This window comes from Psittacula echo, assembly GCF_963264785.1.
Source record: "Psittacula echo genome assembly, chromosome: 17".
In the NCBI taxonomy this organism is placed as follows: domain Eukaryota; kingdom Metazoa; phylum Chordata; class Aves; order Psittaciformes; family Psittacidae; genus Psittacula; species Psittacula echo.
The window spans coordinates 2,473,998-2,495,904 of record NC_137753.1 but is presented as its reverse complement, the minus strand read 5'-3'; the positions used below and the strand labels follow the sequence as shown (position 1 = coordinate 2,495,904).

The following is a 21,907-nucleotide window of genomic DNA, read 5'->3' as shown; positions in this document are numbered from 1 at the left end:
GGCAAAGACGTCACTTCCGCCCGCCGGAGCGGGCTGATAACGCCCGGCGCAGGCACCCAACCGGCTGGGCGGTGGCAGGCATCGGTAATGAGCTGGTGCCGTAATTAACGAGCTAGCGGCCGCGCCCCGAGCCATGACGCGACCGCCCCGAGCACACGCACCTGGGCGGCGGGGAGCGGGGAACTGCCGCCCCTCGCGTCACGCCATAGGATCACCCGTGTAATTACAGAGAGAAACCAGGGTTAACGTTTATTACTCATTTGAATAACGCAAGATTCCAACGGTCGTTTAAACACGTCACAGAATGGCAACACAAGTGAGGGGCCACGAGGGACAATTTACAGTCAGCGTGAGAAGGGCAACTGCTAGACAGGAAAATTAGTTGAGAGTATAAGGACAGAACTGAATTAACCTAATGAACATGCTTATCGTGAATGGGGTGAGGTGATTTAACGATGACCAGGGGTTACAACACAATGCACCATAGGAAAGATCATCGCACACAGCTACTTTGTTATCCAGCCCTCATTTTAGCTGGGAAATAATGTCATTTTAGAAGCACTGGCTGCTGCAAGTCACTGTACATTTGCAAGGCTGCCGCTCAGCGAGGAATTCTTCAGGAATTCAGTTTAAGGAAGAGGTGCTGTTCCTATGAGAATGCACTTGACAAATGTAAACCGATAACCCACATAGCTGCAGCTCCTGGCTCAGTGCTCGAGTGTCGGGGTGAGGCTGCGAGAAATGCACTGAAAGAATCCCAACAGCGTTCCAAGAGACTGTTTTCCAGAAGAAATCAGGCAGCTCTGCTGCCATCATGCAAAGCAATGGGAAGGCAGGTACCTGGGGTTTAATACTGCAAAGAACAGAAATCCTCATTTACACAACATAAACAAGAACAACAGAGAATTCCTCATATGACTGGAGCAAGGAAAGGTCTGACAAGTGGACAGACAAGAAAGAGGTTGGTTTGTTTAATCTAATAAAAATAAAGACCAATGATACTGCATAGAAAAGTACGTAAGATCAACCCTGTGCAGACAAACTCCATGTAAAAGAGGATTATTGTGCTGCCACAGGACAGGTGGGGCTCAACCAGCCACTAAGAGCTTAGACATGTGTCAGAAATAACAAGTTAAAATCCTCTCAGCTGTTAGGGTCACACCAAGTTCTCCACAATAGGAAAGGCAAAAGCCTGTGAGCTTTCAGAACGAAGCTCCATCGGTTGGTGAAGGGGTTTACATGCAAATGGAGTGGCGCGACCCAGAAACCACTTCTATTTCGCTTTCAGCAAGAGGAGGAATCTGATGCAAACCACTTTGGTTTCTGCCAAATACAGTGAGTTTTGAAAGCGTAACTACAAGACAAACCACAGAGCTCCACCCCACAGTCCACGGCTTTTACTAAAGGGATAGGAATAGAAAGAAACAAAATATCCACAGACATCACATACACAATGATGAAAACATCTGACATCTCACTCCCGCTTAAACCTCCAGGGATATGCCCCAGGGAACCAGTCACCTATAGGAATGTGACCTGAAGTAGGCTAAGACAAAACAAGCACACAATACTGAAGACAGGCTTCTTCGGAGACTCTCTAGGAAGGCATTCTGCTCCGGCAGGAACAGCTTGCTACAGCTAACAATGTTTCACAGGTGGAAATGTTAAGCTTGAGCTTAAGACTCTGCAGGAACTCCAGTGGTAACTTCCCCTTAGAAACTGTTTTTCCCATAAAGACCACTTTATCCATGCTTCTAACTCCATGCTGCAGTCAGAAGAGTGACAATTACTAAGAACCAGGTCATTTTAGTTGTTAATTTTGTCACCAAAAAGTCCATTTGAATGGTTTTGTGCTTTTTTTTTTTTGCCAAAACTGCTAATACTTGAGGGTTTTTTAAATGAAAAGTTAACCTTTAATCTTCCATCTACCACAAAACAGAATTTCCTTCAAAAAGAAAACTTAAGAGCAGTAGAAACTAAGATCAGCCTCAGTTTATGGTTAATGTTCCTCCCTTTAGTGACCTCTCTTCCATCTGTGTCACAGAGAGCTCTGAGCTTCTTTACACAAGCAGAAATGACAGAAACACTTTGCACATAGGTCACAATTATAACCCTGAGTTTCTAAAAGGCAGCATTTTTTGCACTTTTAGAAATAATACCAAAATATTTCCTCATAACAGAAATACACAATAAAATGCAAGAAATTAAAATAGTAAAATGGTTTCTTATGGAAATACAGAGATCCTGCTTCCTTTGTCACCAGAATTTTTCAGTGTTTTTTACCTCTAGGCAACTGCAGATATTGAATTCAACACTCCATTTATACAGTGTAGGTATAGGTGTGTACACTTGCATTTCAATATTGTCAATGCAACCAGGATGCAATATTTCCATGTTAAAGTTCAGTAGAAAAATCCCTTTTCATTCCTAGCTTTGTGGTCAGAAATAGCCGCTCGTCACTACTTTGGGGCACAGACTCATTGCTAGAGTTCCCTTCAACTAAATGTATACCAGAGTAAGTCACTTGTTGGGAGAGGAGGGACTTCCTTCTTCCAGATCTATGATGCACACAAATGATGGAGGATGCAGGCAACGTAGAGTAACACCCAACTAGGAATATCAGTTATGTACCAATCTCATTCCACTGCAAGTAAGTAATTACAGTGATGGGTCTATGTTTTCATAGTATTTTGATGGGTAGGGAGAAAGGAATGTTTTTTGCACAAGACACTTAAGTTCTTTCTTTAATACAGGCTTGTATCTTACTTGCAGTCAAAGACAGACAATAAAGCCCACATTTACCACATTATATGACATTAGGTCCTCTGTTTGGTCTACCAGTTTCTCAGTATATCCAGGCTTACTGGATTCTTCCCATTGTTTTCTCTCTGCTTCAAGTCCCAGGCTTGACCTGCCATGAACTCAAAGGTACTGGATCAGCATCAACAGTTGAAGAAACAACCACCTTCAGGAAGAGTTCCTTCCTCTGAGTTATGCTAGGTTGGAAGAATGAAAGGCCACATTAATCATATGGTTCCAAATCCTTGGAAATCAGTGGCTCAGTATCTTCAGCTGTACTTTGTGCAGACTGTGGGGCTGCAGCTGCCAGGCTGTGTATAGTCTCTTGCTGATGCTGCTTTGCCTTGTTGTATAGTAGAACTCCAATTGTCACTAGAACAGTCCCAATGGCTGAGAGGCTTGTGATTTTGTTACCAAACACAATAATACTTAGCCAGATCGACAGCGCATGCTTCACAGTACTGGCAACACTGGAAAAGAAACATAGAAATTAAGGCCAAAGAAAGCTCTCATATCCCACATACAAGTTTAAGACTTTCAGAGTTTAGGACCAGGATTACCCCAGGGGCCCTAGGGCTAGCCATACAGAAGAGCAATTATTGAATCAGAATTGTGCAATAGCCTAACAAAGCTGCTGGTATCTGACAATGTAGGTGGAAGCTGCCTTTAAATTACACATAATTCAGTAAATACAGCTTGAGACGTGTCATGCTTCAGAAAAAAGGAAGACAGAAGTAATCGCTCATATTCTGTACTGAAGCAAATGGCAGCTTCAATGTTGGATCTAGGGTTCCTCATTAACCAGCTTTAAGGAATGGCTATTAAACCTGAATACAGTACCCCTGTTCCATAAGCAAAACAGCGTGGCTCAAATGCTGCTCTCCTCACAGCGAGGGAGCAAATCACAAAGCGTTGCCATCTAGATGTGCAAAGTTTTCTTCTTCACTTGATGCATTTATGCATTTCCATTATTTCTTTCTTTGCACAATACTTTTACTGCCTAGTTCCCAAGAGAAATACTAAGCAAGAAAAAGAGACAATAAAGTAGTGTTGCTGACACAGGAACAGTTTTACCTGAAAGTCACAGGAGAAATTTTTCCCATCAGGGCATAGGCTGTAACACTTTGTAGGTGAAACAAGACTCCATCTATTAAGAGAAGTATGACAATATCTTGGTTGTAGCTGAAACTCCTCCCACTTTTCCCAATCACAGGCACATCCTGAACAACAGAAAAAGAGGAATTCAAGAGTTTAGTTTATAAGCAAATCTAAAAGTGATTTCCCATTCAACACATTATTATTACAAGCAGAGAGTTTTACAGTTAAATATCAGCAAAACAACACATAACCCCAGTTGCACATTCTGCTCACAAGTCAAAAAGAAAACATAAATCTATGTTACCATGAAAAATATCCAGGCTGGAATAAGCATAACCACTGCAGCAGCACTTGTGTAGAACTGAAGCTCTGGGGCTCTACAAAGGGGAAGAAACAATGATTAAATGATTAAAAGCTTCCTCTTTCTTAGAGCTGAAGAAAGCTGCATCATTATTGTATTTACAGGTATCAAAAGTAATAAATGCCATTTACCAAGCTTTGGGGACAATCAATTTAGCAGTCTCTTGCAAAGATAGTGTTTTGCTTTTTGTGTTGGCTGAGATGAAGATAAAAGGCATGTGCCTTCAAGACCAAAACTAGCACTTCATCCTGTGTTAAAGTACATACACACAGCTATAGGTGTATCTTACCACAAGTTTTGACTCCTGGCTCACGTTTCATAGTTAAAACGTGAACTGAGTTCTTAAGTTCATTTCTACATGCCTAATAACATTAAGGGATGGTTTATGATAACAGAGTACTGAATTATTTCTGTGCAAATATAACTCACTGTGGGTATGCTGGGAGTTTTAGTCAGCTATGAAACTCAAACCTGCTGCAGTGGGATCTGAGGATAGGGGAGTTTTCTTTCCCTGATAAAATGATCTAGGTAAACAGTCTGTAAACAGTCTAAGAAAATCTTGATGCAGTACAATCATAAAGACATGGTTTCTTATGCAGCCCAGATTCCATCTATAAGCAACCCTGAAATATTTTTAATACTTACGAAAATCTGTATTTATCTCCACTGAGTAGTTTTTTGGAAAAGACATTTTGCAAACTGGAAAACACAAACAAACACCATTTACCTGTATTTTAGTTAGGACAAATAATCAGGAAGTTATTCCCCATAGATGGGTAGATAGGTTTTCCACACATTATGCAACTACAGAAAGAAGTTTGGTCTACCTCCTTTAAGCTAAGAGAGTTGTACTACTTTTTAATCTCATTAATTCTAGCAGATATGATAGAGAAACTCTACCTTCTGTTAAAATAACTTTAAATACCATCACTTTAATGTAGTGTACAAACCCAACTACAAGCAACAATTGTCTTCTATCTATATAGATATCTACATATATATATACACACACATATATATATACATATATATACACACATATATATATATATCTTCTATCTACAATGTGAAACTATCACCATCTTACCAGTCCATGATATTAGTAGATAAAGCTGCCGAGAAACCTAGAATGTTGAAACTGATTTCAGTAGCTGTACACAGAGCTAGCCCACCCATAACAGGAATCAGGGAGAGATTAACCAGCAATCCTGCAAATGAAAGGAAAAATTGAAATCTGAGTTTAATTCATGTACTTCCAGTTACAGGTATCAGATACTGTAGTTTTTGAAAGCTTAAATTCCACCTTAGTTTCTTTAGTTGAAAAAAAGAGCAACTTATATGACTGAATTTTAAAGCACAGAGGTTCTAAAGCACAGAGATCTTTGACAAGAGTGGGGTGCTCCTGAAAACAATACGGACATGTGCTTACTGATAAATCTCCCTCGGAGAAAGAAAAATGATCTTTTTTCACCAAAAGACAGGAAAAAAATTATAATTTCCCTGCTTATTCTGTGACTGAATTAACTCTTCTTCCTCTGGCTCATTCCAGCCTTTTGCCATTTGCACCACAAAGCAATCTGTACAGGGCTTCTGTATTACTTCTGTGATTTACATCTTGTAAGAAGCAAAACTTCAAGCAAAGAGCACGAGATTGCAAGTGGAAATCACATTTCAATGTGAAGTACTCACCAGTGTATTCCCCCAGTATCATCCGAGACATGATAACAGTAAAAATAGGTGCAGAGCTTTTCACAGTTTCTGCAAATGAAACTGCCACATTCTTCAAGCTGACAAGACCCAAGACAACTGTTGCAAATCTGCAGTGGAAGACCACATGAAATGAAGCAGAAAAACCAATGCTTTAAGAGCTACTCTTACACCTCTAGAAGAAAAAAAAATTACATTATAATTTCTTTAGGTTCAGAAGAACGTGATGAAGCAACCAGATAGATCTCTAGGTATTATTTACCCACTTACCTCATTAATCCAACAAACAGCATTATCATGATGAAATTGGGTGGGTAAGAGATGCGTGTTTTGTGTTGATATAAGCAGCATGGAACAAACATTTTGATACAGCCGATGAAGGTGGTTGAAAGCATCTGAACAGCACCTAAAGAAAGATGAGAGGGAAAAAAGCAAAAATCACAAGATTTTATTTTCTGTAAAAACCCACACTACCCTCCAAGACAGAAAAAAAAGTGCATTTTGCCTTATGGCTCTTAGCTCTCAGACATCATCTTTCAGGAAGCGGAGGAAAGGACAGTGTCAGATTCCCTTTCACAGGCTGAGATCACAACTCTTGAGTTCCCAGCCCCAAGATCCAACCCACACCTCCTAACTAGGTCTTTTTCACTTCAGTTGAACCATTTTGTCCCTCAATTTTATATTGGAGGAAGTGGTATTGTCAAATATCTTACTGGAATTAAAGTGTAACAGAGATATGGTTACCTAGCATGCTGGGCTCTCCTTCCAGTAATGAAAGAATGTATTTGTTAAGAAAAAGAGTGCAAAAGCTGAAGAAAAACCACAAAGTGAGGTAGATGAGAGCATGAGAATTCCAGATGCCCAAGTCCGACTCAATGACCGTGGTCTCTGTGATGGTTATTTTCAGCACGTTCTCCTCTGGCACACTGTCACTCCTAGCAATTACAAACTTTTCACTCCTGTTAGCAAAGAGTGAACCCAAATGAAATAGTGATTTTCCCTTTGGCTTTTCTTCAAGGGGGGGAGGATTAGGTTCCTCTGGTGTCTGAGCACTCGTCGCAGTCGACATGCTGGCCTGAAGAAATCAGTATTTGTCCTTAACACAAACCAACATGGACTTAGCACAGAACAGCACTCGGATGAAACAAAACTATCATGTGCTTAGTGTTTCATCTCCCATGGCTTGAAGAAGCGTACTTGGTCCTCCAAATTACATCTTGCATAAAGATGAACTTCACATGCTGCTTTGTGTGGTCTATTCCATTTTTTCTGCCTAGAACGAAAAAAATAGAGAAAGAAGTAAAAAAACATGTAGCTCTGAACATAGTGACATGTGAAATCCCCGATGCAGCAAAGACACCACATTTCACCTGCAGTTTACAAAAGCTAAAAAAAGAAAGACTTTAGTAGCTTGTCTGTCAGACTGGAGTTTGCACTCCTAATATGATCTCAAGACTAAGCACGAACTTAGATAAGGGAGATCTAAAATAGCATGCACAAACACAGAAGATTTCACACGTCAACACAGCCTTTTCAATTATAAAGAGCTCCTCTTCAAGATTCCACAGTTTCTTTGATCTCAGTCTAAGGTCTTCTTATGACCACTCAACAGAAAAACTTTCACAACCCAGAAAATCTGGGCAGGAGCCTGTTCCCTTAGCACTAACTGACCTGTTATCAACTGGAGTCAATAAGCAAGGACTGTAACTTCTAGTAATCATAACCACAGTTATCCTGGTAAACTGAGCTTGCAATTCAATATTAGTATTTGCAGTAATTCTTAAAGCCTTTTTAAAAGGTCTGACAGGAAAAGGCATCAAATCATTTGCAACCACAGGTTTCTTCTTTTGTGAATTACCTGAAGTATGGCCAGTTACAGTAGAAGAGTACAGGGACTAACAAAAACATACAGTGACCTTTATTCTTAAGTCATGTAATGTTAGTTGGTATCATAATGCTAACAGATTCAAAGTCCATATTAAGAAAGAAAGAAATGGCATGTGAGCAGCTTATCTACAACACTAAAACACACCATTGGCTTTCCTGCTTCCTATTTTGCAGCCTATTATGTTTTAGGAGCAAAAGAAAACAGGATGAGTCAGATGAGAATGGATGGACAGGACCTCTTCTGCTCCTCAACAAACAGACACTAGGAGAAACTACACTTGAAATACTTTTATCCAGAAGGAAATTTGCTGGATAAAAAAGATGGAGGATGTTATGCAGTTAAAAAGTAATCACTGGAGGGGGCTCACTGGACATCTTGGAAAAGCTGCCTGAAATGAGATCCTGGTACTACAGTGCATCATACAGTGGCAGCACAAAACATAATCAATGGCAAGCAAAAATACAAGAGCTGTAACAAGAGCTGCTGCTGATTTTGTCACCATGTGAACAGGATATAGCATCTCGAAATAAATCATAAGTATGTACTAAAGAGTTAAACATAGCGCTTCACTTTTGATTTCCTAAACAGCAGCTACTTTACACTGAAATTTTCCATCCCTCAGGTTCTGTTTCTGGCATTACAGCCATGCACAGAAGGTTTCCACCCCTATCCCCTTAATTTCTTGCCATTTTACCAGGAAATCAAGCCAGCAGTGTGCTGAGGTACAGGACCCTCTGATACACTCATGTTAAAACCACATACTTGTGTTAAAGGCCCTCCACATTCAGAACAGTTATCACAATTTTGTAATACTTTTTCTATTTCTGCTACTCAATTAAAACCAAAAGCACTTATGCACAATGAAACTCTCACCCTCAGCAGCACTGGTATCATGTTTGATAGCACTGATACCACACATGGCAGGAAGCACAACAGCAAAAAAGAACAAAACTACACTTAAATTACTGACCTGCTGTCTGAAATCAACTGGAAGATCTTAAATGAGCTGAAAGAGTTCTCCATCTGGAACTAATTCAGTCATCCTCCCTTAAGACCAACCCGCAGCTGATGTTTACCAATAGATGAAAACGTGGCAATGGTTGGTTCTTGGATGATACACAGAGAATCAATCGTGCAGCTCAAAAGAACAGCAGCATGCAGCGTGTTTTGCACTCTTCCTTGTCTCTTCTCCAACTTTTAACTGTGTTAGCAATAGGAAAGTTGTATTAAAGGTGGAAAAATACAGAGAATAAGCTTGGCAAGAGATAAACCCGACTCAATATTGAATTGTTTCAGTGTGATTATCACCGACACATGTCAAAAATCCTCATAATGGTATTCACTTAAACTTCCTTCTCATAAGAAACTGCAGATTTAACCCTGTTTTTAAAGAAATTACCAATAATTAAGAAGCTCATCCAATGCCAACCCCCTGCCACGGGCAGGGACAACTTCCACTGGAGCAGGGTGCTCCAAGCCCCTGTGTCCAACCTGGCCTTGAACACTGCCAGGGATGGGGCAGCCACAGCTTCTCTGGGCACCCTGTGCCAGCGCCTCAGCACCCTCACAGGGAAGAGCTTCTGCCTAAGAGCTCATCTCAGTCTCCCCTCTGACAGGTTAAAGCCATTCCCCATTATCTTGTCACTAAAACAGCTCTTAAAGTGAAAAATAAAATAAAAAATATGCTAAAAGATGGAAATAGCTTAGTACTTTCTCGCAGTCCAGGTGTACTTCCAGTCACTCAGTCCTAAACCCTTTCCTGCCCTCATCGGACCGGGTACCGGGCAGACCCGCGGGTGTTTCGTATCCCGCAGCCTTCGGGGCCAGCCGAGCATCCCGAACGGGAGAGCCGCTTCACGGCGGTTCAGGTCCCCTCCCGGCAGCGGTGCTGCACCTCAACCTTCAGACCCGACTTTCCGGCTCAAGGACTCTGCAGAGCGCACCTCCTTTGCGTGAAGCAGCGCCGATTCCCCCCCTCCTCCGGGCCGGCCGCCGCCGAGACAGCACTCGAGTTGCGGATCTCCCCCTGCAGCACAGCCCGGCCCCGGTGCTCCCTCGCAAGGGCCGGGCAGCGCTCCGGGGGGGACCCGCTGCCAAAGCCTCAGCGCTCCGGGTCCCACCGGGCGGAGCTTCCCCCGCCTCGCGCAGCGTCCTCGCCGCGCACCGCCCCCCGGGCCGCGCTGCGGGGATGGGTGATGGATGGAGCGGGCGCGCTCCCGGGAGGCAACAGCCTCAGCGGGCAAAGCGCCTCGCCGGCGGCCGCCCTTTGCCGGGAACGGGGCTGGGGCCTGGGCCCCTTTGTCACAGCAGCCGTTTGCTGCCCTGTCGCGATGTGCGGACAACGGGGCGCCATTTTGGGGAGAAAAACACCACAAAAGAACAGTAAGCACAAAGGAAGAGAGGTTACAGGGGACGCAGCTCAGGGTGCAGCCGGCTGAGCCCACACACGGCTCCGCCAGGCGCTTCACTCGAGGCCCGCGCCTCACACCGAGCCGGGCGAGAAGCACCGGCCCGCCTGCCCCTGCCGCGGCCGCTCCGCCTGAGGAGAGCACCGAAGCGTGGGGCAAAAACAAGCAGCGCATCCCACGGCCCGGGACGGGGAAGTGACGTCCCGCGCTCGCCCGGCCTGCCCCGGAAGTGCGGGCGCTGCCCGGAACCCGCGCTTGGCCGCCGCAGCCATGTAGGTCCCGTTACCGTTACCGGAGCGGCCATGGAGGGCGCCGAGGACAGGTAGCGGCGGGAGCCCGCGGAGCGCCATCGGCGACGGAGGGAGGGGAGGCTGGGCGAAACCAAGCGCTGAGCAGAGGGTGGCTCTCGGCGCTCCCCCGCCCCGTTACCCGGGAGGGCGTGGGCCGGAGAGGGGAGGGGCCTGGGCTGCTTCTCCGCCCCCTCCTCTGGTTGGTACGGCCCACTTGTGAGGGCGCAAGCGGCCCGGGCCGGCGGGGTGGGCAGTGCCGGTGGCTGTTCCCATTCCCGTTCCCATTCCCAGTTTCTCTCCTCTGCAGCGGCAGCGCAGCCCCCCCCCAGCCGAACCTCACTCCCCGGCACCGGCAGCTCATCCCCACGCCCTGTGGCCCAGTGAGTACACCGTCCCGCGGGGACTGTTTGCTTCCCCTGGTAAAGCCAACCTGAGAGTCCGGACGTGAGAGCAAACGGGGTTTATGCCCGTTAAAACTGTGTTATCAAACAGCCACGGGGCTGTTGGTGCCTTGGTCCGACCGTGCAGCGATTCGAGCACTGCTGTGTTCTCAAAACCAGCTGGTTTTACTTAAATAAACCTGTTTAGTAATAATAAACCTGTGATTTCCAATAGCCAACACGTAACTCATCAAAAGATCCTGCATGTGCAGAAAGCAGCATTCCTGATGTCCATGAAAAGCATGGCAATGCTGAATGATCCCAATGGAGCAGTGGCTGAGCCCAAGCTCCCAGCAACTCCAGTTCCTTTTTCCTGTCATTGCCAACCTCACATGGAAGCAAAGCAGGCTTTGCTGGCCTGCTGCTATCTTTTCAGGAACAGCAATTAGTTTGTACTGCATTACGTGGTTAAGAATGTTCTTCCTTTACAGATAAAGCCTTGTTCAGAGCTCTCATTTCCTGTGAAGATCTACTTCTGTGTCACTATCTTGTCTCTGCTGAGTGTCATAGGGCTAACCATAGAGACACTTGTTCGACAGACTGAGGAAGATTTCACCATTTCTCTTATTCAGTTAATTGGAGTTGGTAAGAAACACACTGTTTGTATTTTAAAACAAATACATTTTTCCCCAAGGTAGTAATTAAGCAGCAACTGAAGTTTCTTATTTCAGTCCCTTTGGCCTGATGTATTCCACACAGAATCTTCTATAGCTCAGCACGAAGGAGCTAGATGCTTTTCCCAGTGGTATTTTAGTGAAAGGACCATTAATGGATGTGGTGTCATTCACAGTAGATTCATGTGTGAATAGTATGCAAAAATACTCAGGTTTTAGGAGGTTCTGCTATAATTTGCTTTCTCATTGGCCTTTCCTCAGGCAGATGTGGCAATGATTTTGCTTTCAGACCACTGTCACTTCATGTAAAACATACTGAATGTTCAGAGCTTACCATTTTCCATTTTAATGTCTGTGCCATAATATGCTGGGGAATTCAGAGATATCCAAGCTCCAAGGCTTGTCATAGAGCATACATCTTCTGACATGAGCCATGCTTATACTCAGTTGTAGTTAGCTTCAAGGCACCTTCTTACATGGCAAGAAACCAAGCATACATAGCTTGATCTGAAAAAGAAAATATCAAGTCATCTCTCTGTGTTAAGTTCCTGCAAGGATGTTGCTTCACCTGAAGTATTTTAAAAAAAGAGGATAAGGACCTTGGTTTTTTAAAGCGCTCTTTTTGTCTGATCATTATTGTCCTACTGGAAACAAAAGCCAAATTTCCTTTGATATTTCCCATTAGAGCTTCAATAGAAACTGATGTTCATATTCCTGGGTCCATTTGCATTAAGTAGAAATGAAACTTAACATTAAAATAAGTACATCTATAAGTATTTCAGGGAGTCCTCTTCAATGGCTTTAGCAGGTCTTGGCTGTTGGCTTGCTGGCCAAAACAGTGTAGAAAAGAATGGACTCTGGGAGTACTTCCTACACTGAGAGTGTAGGAAGGAGCAGGGCACACTCATCATAATCAGTCACTGCTTCCCAGCTTTCATCCAGAGGGAACAAAGACAATAGATTTGTTCTAGATTCTATAATTAGACACATCCAAACAATACTTTTATCCCAAAACACCATTTTGATTAGCAGCTTTTTACACAAGACTCAGCCTACCAACACAAATTGCTACGTTAGAACAGACCATTGGTGCCTCCCCTCTGACACACTGGTTTTGTTAGCAACCACTGTTTTGGGCTTCAAAGGAAAATGAAGAACCTTCATAATAAACCAGATGAATCCCGTGATGTTATAAATGGGCAAGTTGAAAGCATGCTTGCTAGTCTGTTTTTCCCCCCTCCTACCTTCCATTGATTAGTATTTTATGCTGCAACACACAGGCAGGAGGACATGCACACCTCTCACAAACCTCTGGTTTAAATCAGGAAAAAGATTTAATGTGTTTTCTTAACACATTGCTTCAGATTTCAAAGCTTTAATGTAAACAGAAGTTGTTGTTTCAACATTTTAGTCAGTAAAGATAGTATCATTCATCGAATGTGTTAAAACTATGATTTGCCTACCTTGAGATTTTAAGATGTGTAAGTTAACCTCCATAAGCATGCAAAACCTATGTTTTCTATGGGGCAGACAGACTGACAGAACTGATGATAGCTCTTTAAAGAAAAATAGAGGCCCTTGATTTCTTGGATTTATCACTTGAGATATTTACTTTAAAGAGGGTTTGGGATTTAATTCGTTGAAAACTGTTCACTTACTAAAACCAAGGGGATGTTCTTGACTTCAGAAATGTGCATTTGCTATCTTTAAAAAAATCTTAATGCTCATTAAAAGTTGAATTTTCCAATTACTTGTACAGTCTTCCTCTGATTTAGGAGCTCAGTTTGCAAAACAAGGAAATACTGACTTAAATGTGTCAGTTCTTCCTGAAGACATAAGCATGCCAAAAAATCCCATGATTCGCTTTGTGATTTCCCAAGCATTTTCAGTTTTCTCAATCGCTGCTAATAAAAGTGAAAAAACCCCAAAGGAAGTTCTTTCACTGGAAGGTTTGTTTAGAGAGACTGAAGTTATTATGTTACCTTGAAAACCTCTACAATACTTTGTCCCAGCCTAGCAAAAGGAAATTGATGTGCAGAATTAAGGAAGTAGCCCTGTGGAAAAAATAAATCTGCTGTTACTTTCTTTATGGTAAGAATTAACTAGTGTTTCCAGGAGCGTCCTAGATAAGAACAAAGAACTGATTCCTGCTTTTATGAAAGGAAAGCCTTTTCCTTATTTAAGCCTTCTCAAAACAGTGTGGACTTCAACAATGATAGCAATGTATTTTACAAAAACATAACTCAGAACTTTCCTGAACCAGTTCTTTTCTACACATTAGTTTGCAGGTGGGGTGTTTCAAAACTTCCACAATAGAAATAAACTATTAGGAATCCAGTTTAAGTTCAGTTCAACACACAAGCCATTTGCAGTGGTCAGAACCACACAAACAATGCTGTAAAGGTACGTGTATCAGTAATAAATTGCTTGTTAGTCACTTGAATTACTCTCACTGGGAAGATTATGCAATTACAGTTCTTAATAAAAATGCTGTTGCTTCATTTAATTCAAATACACTATTTAACATAATGTTCAATAGAGTATTAAGAGTAACATCCCATAGCTGCCAATTTGGAAAGCAAAGATGGGTTTTTTTGCATGCTAAACACAGGGGAGTACTCATTTTAAATATGTGATTCAGGCTTCTTGGTAAGAATAAAGACACTCTTGACTGAGAAGCCCAAGTTACACAGTTTTAATACTTCCATTTTGTCATCTGAATTGAGCACATTGAAAAATTGCACCACATGCAGTCTGGTAACTGCCCTTTCTTCTCCTTCCCAGTGTTCTGTGTATACTATGTGACTAGAGGAATCCTGCAGGAAAATCGCCAGGAGCTCATCGTCTTTGTTCTTTCCATCCTGCTAGTGATGTTTCGGTCCATTGTCAACTTCACAGTTCTCTCTGCTGAGCAAAAGCCAAAACTTCTGGTTAGTCTCCTTCTTTTAATTAACTGTTTTCCACTTTCTGGGTTTGAAAATCTTAGAAAAGCGAGATACCTGATAATATAAAAATCAGGCTGAATTATTCCTATCATTGAGTAACAAAATGTGCACTCCCACAATTGCAACTCTGGTTCTATGGGTTTCTTTATGGCAGTTTCTGAAAGTAGCATGAATGCCAAATAATTTACTCACTGCATGGCCAGTAACATCCTTATTTCTCTCTCCCATCAGGCCCGCTTCATTCTGATCCTCCTGGTTGGCTCCTTTGATGTGATCTGTGCCATCATCCTCATCCAGAGTCAAAGCATGATGGCCTTTCGTGTAGGGGGTGCTCTAGAAAGCCTACAGTCACAATACTTCATGATGAACCTCTGCTTTTCTATGTTGACCTTTGATCTTCAGGCACAGGTATAGATCTCTCTCCCCCTGGGTTCTCTTTTTTTCCTCTCCTGTTGAGAATATCTTAAGACTGCTTAGTTTGTGTCAGATACTTTTTGGTGGGCTGTATGGTCTCAAACCAGTAATTTTACCAAATCTTTGCCTCTTCTCCTACAGCTCTGCTTGTGTGTTCTTCTGATAAGCCTGCATGAGATCACTCTTCTACATAACATCATCTCAGCAACAGGAGTTCTTTGGGCCTGCCTGAAGGTGTCCATCAGCATCATCGCAGTAAGTGTTAAGCTAACAGCAACACTAGTCAACAGTCAACTTCTGAGACTGCTACACCCTGAGCAATTATCACAGGCTGGGAAGGCACAGCCATCCCATTCTACATAACACTGCTAACTGGAAGGGCTCCAGAATGGATCCCAGCAGAAAACAGGAGCACCAACAATAATGAAGTCAGGTTTCTTATAAATCTGTTTCTCCCAACTAAGGATACAGGCTGAAACATCACACTGTCATCATTCCTTTCTCAGGGACATTGTTTTATTCTCAGTCCTTGATCACCTACTTTAATGAAACCTGTAGGATCACAGTATCTTCAATATTTCTACCTCTCTGACAAGGTTAGGTGAAACTGCCAACACTCCTCCAAATTGTTGAGAAGATGGATATACAGACACAGCGAGACTGCATAGGCCTGACATCCTTAGGAAACCTGACCAAAAAGATGAGTGGTCTTTTACTGGGGCAGCTTCTTTCAAGGTCAGTGACAGCTTTCAGGTTAACATAAGCATTTCTTTTGCCAATCAGACAACTTCCTCTGACCTTGAGAGCTCTATTCCAAGAATGATTGCAGAAGCAGGGCCAAAGTACATCAGACATGTCAGTCTTTTATTACCAGGAAGGAGTTTAGGGGGATTTGGGGTTTGTTGGTTTGTTTTAGGCTCCTGGAGTATTTGCTTTAACCACTCAGGTAAATTGCTGACTTGATGGCTTTTCTTGCTAAAAATGGAGAGAGCACCAAGCACTGAGCTTTTCAAATACGTTGCTAATGTTGTGTGAATAGGAGCTTCTTGTATACTTTCGTGAAGTACTGGATCTCTGCTTTCAGTTAGATTGTAGCATGCGTGGAAAGAAGGGAGGAATCAGAATCAGATCTCTTTTCCTGCTAGGATTAAAATGTAAACCTTTCAGCTACTTTTCTTCCACCATCAGAAACAAAGTTGATCTGGCCAGTTGCTACTCACAAATTCTTTGCCTTGCCTTGATTTGCCTTTAGGTATTGAAAAGATACTTTCTTTTAAAAAAGAGGTGCTTCAGTTAGGTAGCCTTCTGTTTTAACATACTATATATTCCTTATGCAATACCAAACATATTTCTTAATAGTTCAAGTAGTAAATGTCCTAGGGATAAGTACATATTCTAAGGATGTCCTAGGGATAAATACATATTCCTTCTGCCCTTCACTCCAAACTGCCCACGTTAGAACCACTTCAAAGCTACTTTTTACCCTGTGTAGGTACATTACTGATTTATCTTCTGGAAGAAGTTAACAGCTTCATGTCTAACTAGAAATAGGAAATGCATAATTATTAAATACAGCATTAAATTATTTTTCAGTAAGTGGCAGCACTTAAAGGTGGATATATTTCATGAAAGTCTAGTAGCTTTGCATCCAAGGTAAAAAAGATTCTGTCTCAGACTAGAGAATGTAGACAGCTTGACAGAGAGGTGACAATAAGAACTCCTTTTCCTTACCCTGTTCAGACAAGTTTTCCACAATTAGCTTCTTGCAGATGATGAAACAGTAAAGAAACACACATCATGGTCTATTTTGGTGCTCTCAAAAGCTGCACCTGCTGTGAAGTTATTGGGTAAGAAAGTTATGGACATATACATAATCCACCAGAAAACATAAGCATAATAGAAGGGAAAACTTGGAAATGCCTCATACCCAGCTGTTTCTGGTAACTGCAGTACCTGAAAGCAGAGCTAAACCTCATGTGCCCTTATTTCTGGGTTGATGCCATTTCACAAGTGGATTATTTATTTTTAATTCTACTTATGTATGTGCTCTCCCATTTACCTTAGTGGATTTTCCTATCTCCATTATTTCTTTTTCTTCTCCCATTAATTACTAATTCTCTCCTTCCTCCTCTTGTATCTCAGCCTTTCTTTCCCTTTTGGTCTCATTGTAAGAGAAGCACTATGCAGTACCACAGAAAATGGGAAACAGTACTAGAGGTGGCAGAGAACAAACTTCCTTACAGAAGGGATAATTCCCTTGATGCTTTTGTAGAAGCTTGCATCTTGACCATTGCAGAAGGATCAGTATTGGTCTGGGGGGGAAGCTGTGATTGATCAGATGCATCAAATCTTATCATAGCAGTGGTGCTGTAGCTGCTTTCATTCACAGTGACTCAGCTGGTTTTCTTTCCTTTGTTCAGACCTGCCCTTCCAGTTTAGGATTGCTGCAAGCTGCTACCTGCAGGAAAGTCCCAAGGTTTGTTGTGAAACAAAGTTTTCCTGACAGTTAAATCCTCTTGCTTCTCCCACATTTGGTTCTCGATGACTTCTCTGTGGTAGAAACAAAGGTGGAGAAAAAAGTCATAGAGCACTTTCAGTCTGTTAGCTATGAAAATGTTAGTTTGTTTAAGCCTGAGCAAATAACAAATAAAAAGTACATCTGTGGAAAACAGAGACCACATTTTCTGCTAAAAACATAGGTAGAGAAGGCAAGTGGAGAACAAAGTTGTAACTGAGAGCTCAGCTGGACCAACACTTCAAATGCTATTGAAAAATCAACTATATATAGCTTTACAGAGCATATAGCAAGTTATAAACCTGTATATACCTCATCTTATTTTACAGATTTTAAAAGAACTGAAGCCTCTTGTATGGATTTTTCTGACTCAGAACATACCTGAAGTAGCTTTTCTCATCTACCTGCTTTACACGGTAATTCATCCAACTTACTTGTTCAATAACGAGGAGCAAGGCTGGAGGCCTCTTCATTACTGCATGTTCTACCTCTTCAGGATCAACTTTTCCACACAGGAACCAGGCCAAAGTGCTCTTGAACAGATTAGTCAGAGGGAGAGGCTCTGGAAGTCTCTGCAACTGGCAAAGTATCCAGAATGATTAGGGAAAGATACCACAAAATCTTCCAGTAGAAGATACATAGCTCCTAAAAAATGCCTCCCCTCCTTCACAAGAGGTCTGAAGTGATGCCAGAGCATCTGACCATCTGCAGGGCCTCAAGGCATTATATTTGAAAGAATTTCTTAGGCAGCACCTCCAGCTCTCCATCCTGATTGTAGCCAAAACAAAAGACAATGTAAGCCAAACAAACTCCAGTGTTAGGCATTTTTTTTTGGCACTGTAATAGTGATAAAGCACTTATCACTAGGACATCCCAGCACCTCCCACAGCACATATGAAAGGAGGTAAGGAAAAAGGGCAAGGACAAGGCAGATTGTTCATCATGGCAAGGGCTTGAATGCTCAGAGCAGCCAGTGTTTTTCGTTCTTCACATAAATAATCTCCAGATACTGATAAAAGTCCATCCAGTCCTTGGGGTTTTATTTATTGAAGGATGTAGTCAAATCAGGCTCTTCCAATTACTCATGGGCCTGTTTGATCTGGCAAAGCACAGAAGGACCACACGCTATCTTTGATGGCTATACTTGTATACTTGACCCAAAGGAGTCAGAACTGGGATTTTCTAAAATCTCATCCTGATAATCACTAACCCTGTTGGAGCAGTGATCTTTCTTCAATGCAGCAGATAGCTGCAGGATATAAATAGTGTTGTTTTTAATTAAAATTTGTCATTTTCTCTGTCAGATCACAGGTGAGGCAATCACTAATGTCATAAGCAGAGTAATCAGGCCAGCAGGGAATGAAAACAGGATCATGAAGCTGTCCCCCCCAGACACACATGACAGTAACAGTACAATGACAGCCAGGGAACATAACTCCATTCTGTATTTTACAGCAGAAACAAACTGAGCTGTAAGATGAAGTCTGGTTTCCTTATCTCCAGTTTAATTGCTTGTTCAATCTGGACACAATACTGTTTCATATGACTTCAGTGATGCAGAGATCAATAGGTATAATGTATTTAGCCTGTCGGTTTGCAGTCAGGGAATCATGTCATCAGGAAAGCAAGATGGTTTAAAAGTGAATGGGTTTTCCCCCCCCAGATACTATCTAGTGACTCCTTTCACAGATTTAGTGGTTGATTGCATTTTATAGCTTCAAGGTTTTGTGGCACTAGGTGTTAATTGCTGTATGTCTCCGTTTTCCTGCAGGTGATAAGAGAGTGGGGCAAAGGGAATTCTTACACCCTAGAAGCTGCTTTCATTATCGGCTCTTTCATTTCTGTTGCAATAAAATCTGTTTTGTTTTGGGCACTGATTCATGTCTACCGCAGCTTTGGGCAGGGGCTGAGAGAAAGAAGTAAGTACTTAAGAAGTTTAACTTCACTATGAAGATTAAGTAGAGCTTGTTGAGGCAGGAAAATAGAGACAATCACAACAAGGCAGACCCCTAATAATATCAGTCACTATGGCAGCCTTAAAATTTACTGGTGTGACAAAGTTCAGAAGCTTGGATGAAATATATGTGATTTCTTCCTGAGGAAAACTGGTATAGTCAACCTATGCAAGAATTACTGCTAACCAGAAAAAAAGACCCATGTGGAAAAATCTCTTCTATGTAAGATATATGTAATTTTTCTTCTTTATCACACTGTAAAATTAACTGGCTTACAATAATGAAAAGAGAGATAGTAAAGTGACCTAGAGAGCCACTATTCTTAAACTACACAAACCTCCTTTTACATGAAGGATATAAATGGTGCTATGCACTGGTTCTTGACTGATCTTCTTTCTTCCGACAGTGTTTTCTTCCTATGGAAGGATCGACTCCTGAGCATCCCCCTTGTGTCCTATCTGCAGCTCTTACAGAGTGAAATAGCAGGGGAAGATCTGATGAAGTACTTGCATTTGGGATGTAAGACAATGGGTCTCTTTCACAGAGATGGAGGAAGTTGCTCAGAAAAATGTGTATACATTTCTTGTTCATATTGTGCTATGGAACTTTAACAGTGCAGCTGGTAACTTAGTTTAAAAAGCAAAGTGCTCTCGGGAAATTAACAGTAATCCTCTCAATTCAGCGAGTTCTGCTGACAGGACAATGCATCTTTCACTCCTTGTTTTCCTGATGTTGCTTTGTAACCACAGGAGGTTCACAACATGCATGTGAGTAGAGACTGATGTTAATATAAATGCTGTTTTCTGGATATACACAAACATAATGAAAATAATTTGCACATCATCTTACAGACCTGAGTCTGGAAGTGGATTGTCCTACCATCATTTCTCACCTCAGATCTGTTGCTGAGCAGAAGTCAAGCCCCAAAGCTGCTTTGGTGGCAGCTGTATTCCCTGACTCCACAGTTGTGCAATGGCTTAACCCCAACAGAATGGCTGGGGCTCTTCTTCCTCATCTGACTTCAGAATACTTATTTTTCTTAAATCCCAGCTACACCTGAAAACTACACAATGTAATCTCATGCCTCCCTATAGTGTATCTAACCAACGTGCCATTTCATTCACCACCGTGACTGTTAAAATAAGCCTTTAATATTGTAATTTAAAAGTTTGGTATTTTATTCATTTGAACCTTTAGCTACTTACTGGCTGTCTATTTTTTAATAAAGTATAAGCACAGTTTGCGCATGTATAATTATATCTCCTATCAACAGCATGAGTTCAGTGGGAAGCCTCTTTATAAACTGAGTGTGGAAGAGGACGGAACAGCAATTGACATTGAACATTGCCATCACATTCCTCTTCACATACACGTTTAATCTGCAGATACCTGTACACTGCAAAAAGTAGTTCAAATAGTTGACTGCAGTTTATTAAGGAAATTTACAAGGATTATCTCAAAATTTCTATTCAGAAAGTATTTTTCTCATCCTTGTCTTCTAAACTTGAAACAGATCTACTCTATAGGTAGCACAGCGGAGTTGTGAAGAGGTTAAATGTCTATGGTCAGGCTGCACACTGCTGACGTCAACAGAAAGCACCAGAGCACCAGCTGATGACTGTGACTTCATTCCACAAATCAAAATGTGATTATGAATTGTAACTGAAATGAAGGAATGCAATTCAAAATATATTCAGTCCTCTTCCAAAACAAGCAAACGTGTCTTCCCTAGAGCAGGACCAGTAAGGGAACACTTTGATCTTGTAGTAAGCCTGTATTTGGCCAAAATTAGCTCAAGAAAGCAAGGCTGTGCTATGCTTTTTATCTTCATAGTAAAGAGATGGCAGAAACAATCATTAAAAGGAAAAAGGTTGAGATTACATTCAGACATTTATCTCCTCAAAAGCAGAAATGGATTGTTATGTCTTGAAGAATCAACCTTCATATTTTCACAGAAAAGTATTCTTACTCCTGACTAAAGCCTTGTTAAGTTCCTGTAGAAATCTGCCTGTTCTTTCCACAAGGTCCTAAAGTGAACACTTCTGTAGATAAGAGCTACTAGGCTCAATCTGTGAAAGCTTCCTGATAGACAACACTGTCATAACCTGCAGACAGTATCTTTAGCCTACTCTAAATTAAAGCACTTGATTTTTTGTTCAGCCACTCTAATCTTAGATGTACACAGTCATTAAACCAACTGGTTCAGACAACCAACTTCACATTTTCTATCAAGAAAATCAGAAGACTCATAAGAAGACTCAATCACAATCATTAGCCAGAAGTTTCATGGAAGAAGTGTCTAGAACTTGGTCACAATGTGGAGAGGCAAGGGTTACAGTGGGCATTTAAATTATGTTTTCAATCTTAAAATACTGGGCATCCAAATGATCAAAGATTACTGCAGATTACTGCCCTTACCTCTTCCTTTCCTCTTTTTTCTACTCTTGGGCCTTCAAACAAGCAGTTAGTGTAG

At 41.8% G+C, this 21,907-nt stretch overlaps 2 protein-coding genes across 2 annotated transcripts; one reads left to right on the top strand and one right to left on the bottom strand.

Annotated features, from left to right (window-relative positions):
* Nucleotides 1-337: 337 nt before the first annotated feature.
* SLC35E2B (solute carrier family 35 member E2B) lies at nucleotides 338-7,066 on the bottom strand. Its single transcript, XM_080631049.1, has 8 exons — nucleotides 6,710-7,066; nucleotides 6,236-6,371; nucleotides 5,948-6,075; nucleotides 5,346-5,466; nucleotides 4,904-4,957; nucleotides 4,202-4,274; nucleotides 3,874-4,019; nucleotides 338-3,269 (listed from the first exon to the last, which is right to left on the bottom strand). Exons 1-8 carry the CDS (start codon nucleotides 7,032-7,034, stop codon nucleotides 3,023-3,025), a joined length of 1,230 nt encoding a protein of 409 aa, XP_080487175.1. The 5' UTR covers nucleotides 7,035-7,066; the 3' UTR covers nucleotides 338-3,022.
* Nucleotides 7,067-10,189: 3,123 nt separating this feature from the next.
* Nucleotides 10,190-19,872, top strand: LOC308228254 (uncharacterized protein; the record flags this gene model as incomplete). Its single annotated transcript, XM_080631506.1, has 9 exons — nucleotides 10,190-10,583; nucleotides 10,859-10,931; nucleotides 11,423-11,576; nucleotides 14,390-14,535; nucleotides 14,782-14,958; nucleotides 15,106-15,219; nucleotides 17,809-17,895; nucleotides 19,251-19,398; nucleotides 19,841-19,872. The coding sequence occupies exons 1-9, from the start codon at nucleotides 10,564-10,566 to the stop codon at nucleotides 19,870-19,872; spliced, it is 951 nt and encodes a 316-aa protein (XP_080487632.1). The 5' UTR covers nucleotides 10,190-10,563.
* Between the last annotated feature and the right edge of the window lie 2,035 nt (nucleotides 19,873-21,907).

Coding starts and splice junctions, on each gene's coding strand:
- SLC35E2B (XM_080631049.1), bottom strand. CDS start 7,034: ATGTCGACTGCGACGAGTGCTCAGACACCAGAGGAACCTAATCCTCCC. Junction 6,372..6,709: donor AGGAGAGCCCAGCATGCTAG/GTAACCATATCT, acceptor ATCTTTCTTTAG/GTGCTGTTCAGATGCTTTCA. Junction 3,270..3,873: donor ATTTCTCCTGTGACTTTCAG/GTAAAACTGTTC, acceptor TTTCTTTTCCAG/TGTTGCCAGTACTGTGAAGC.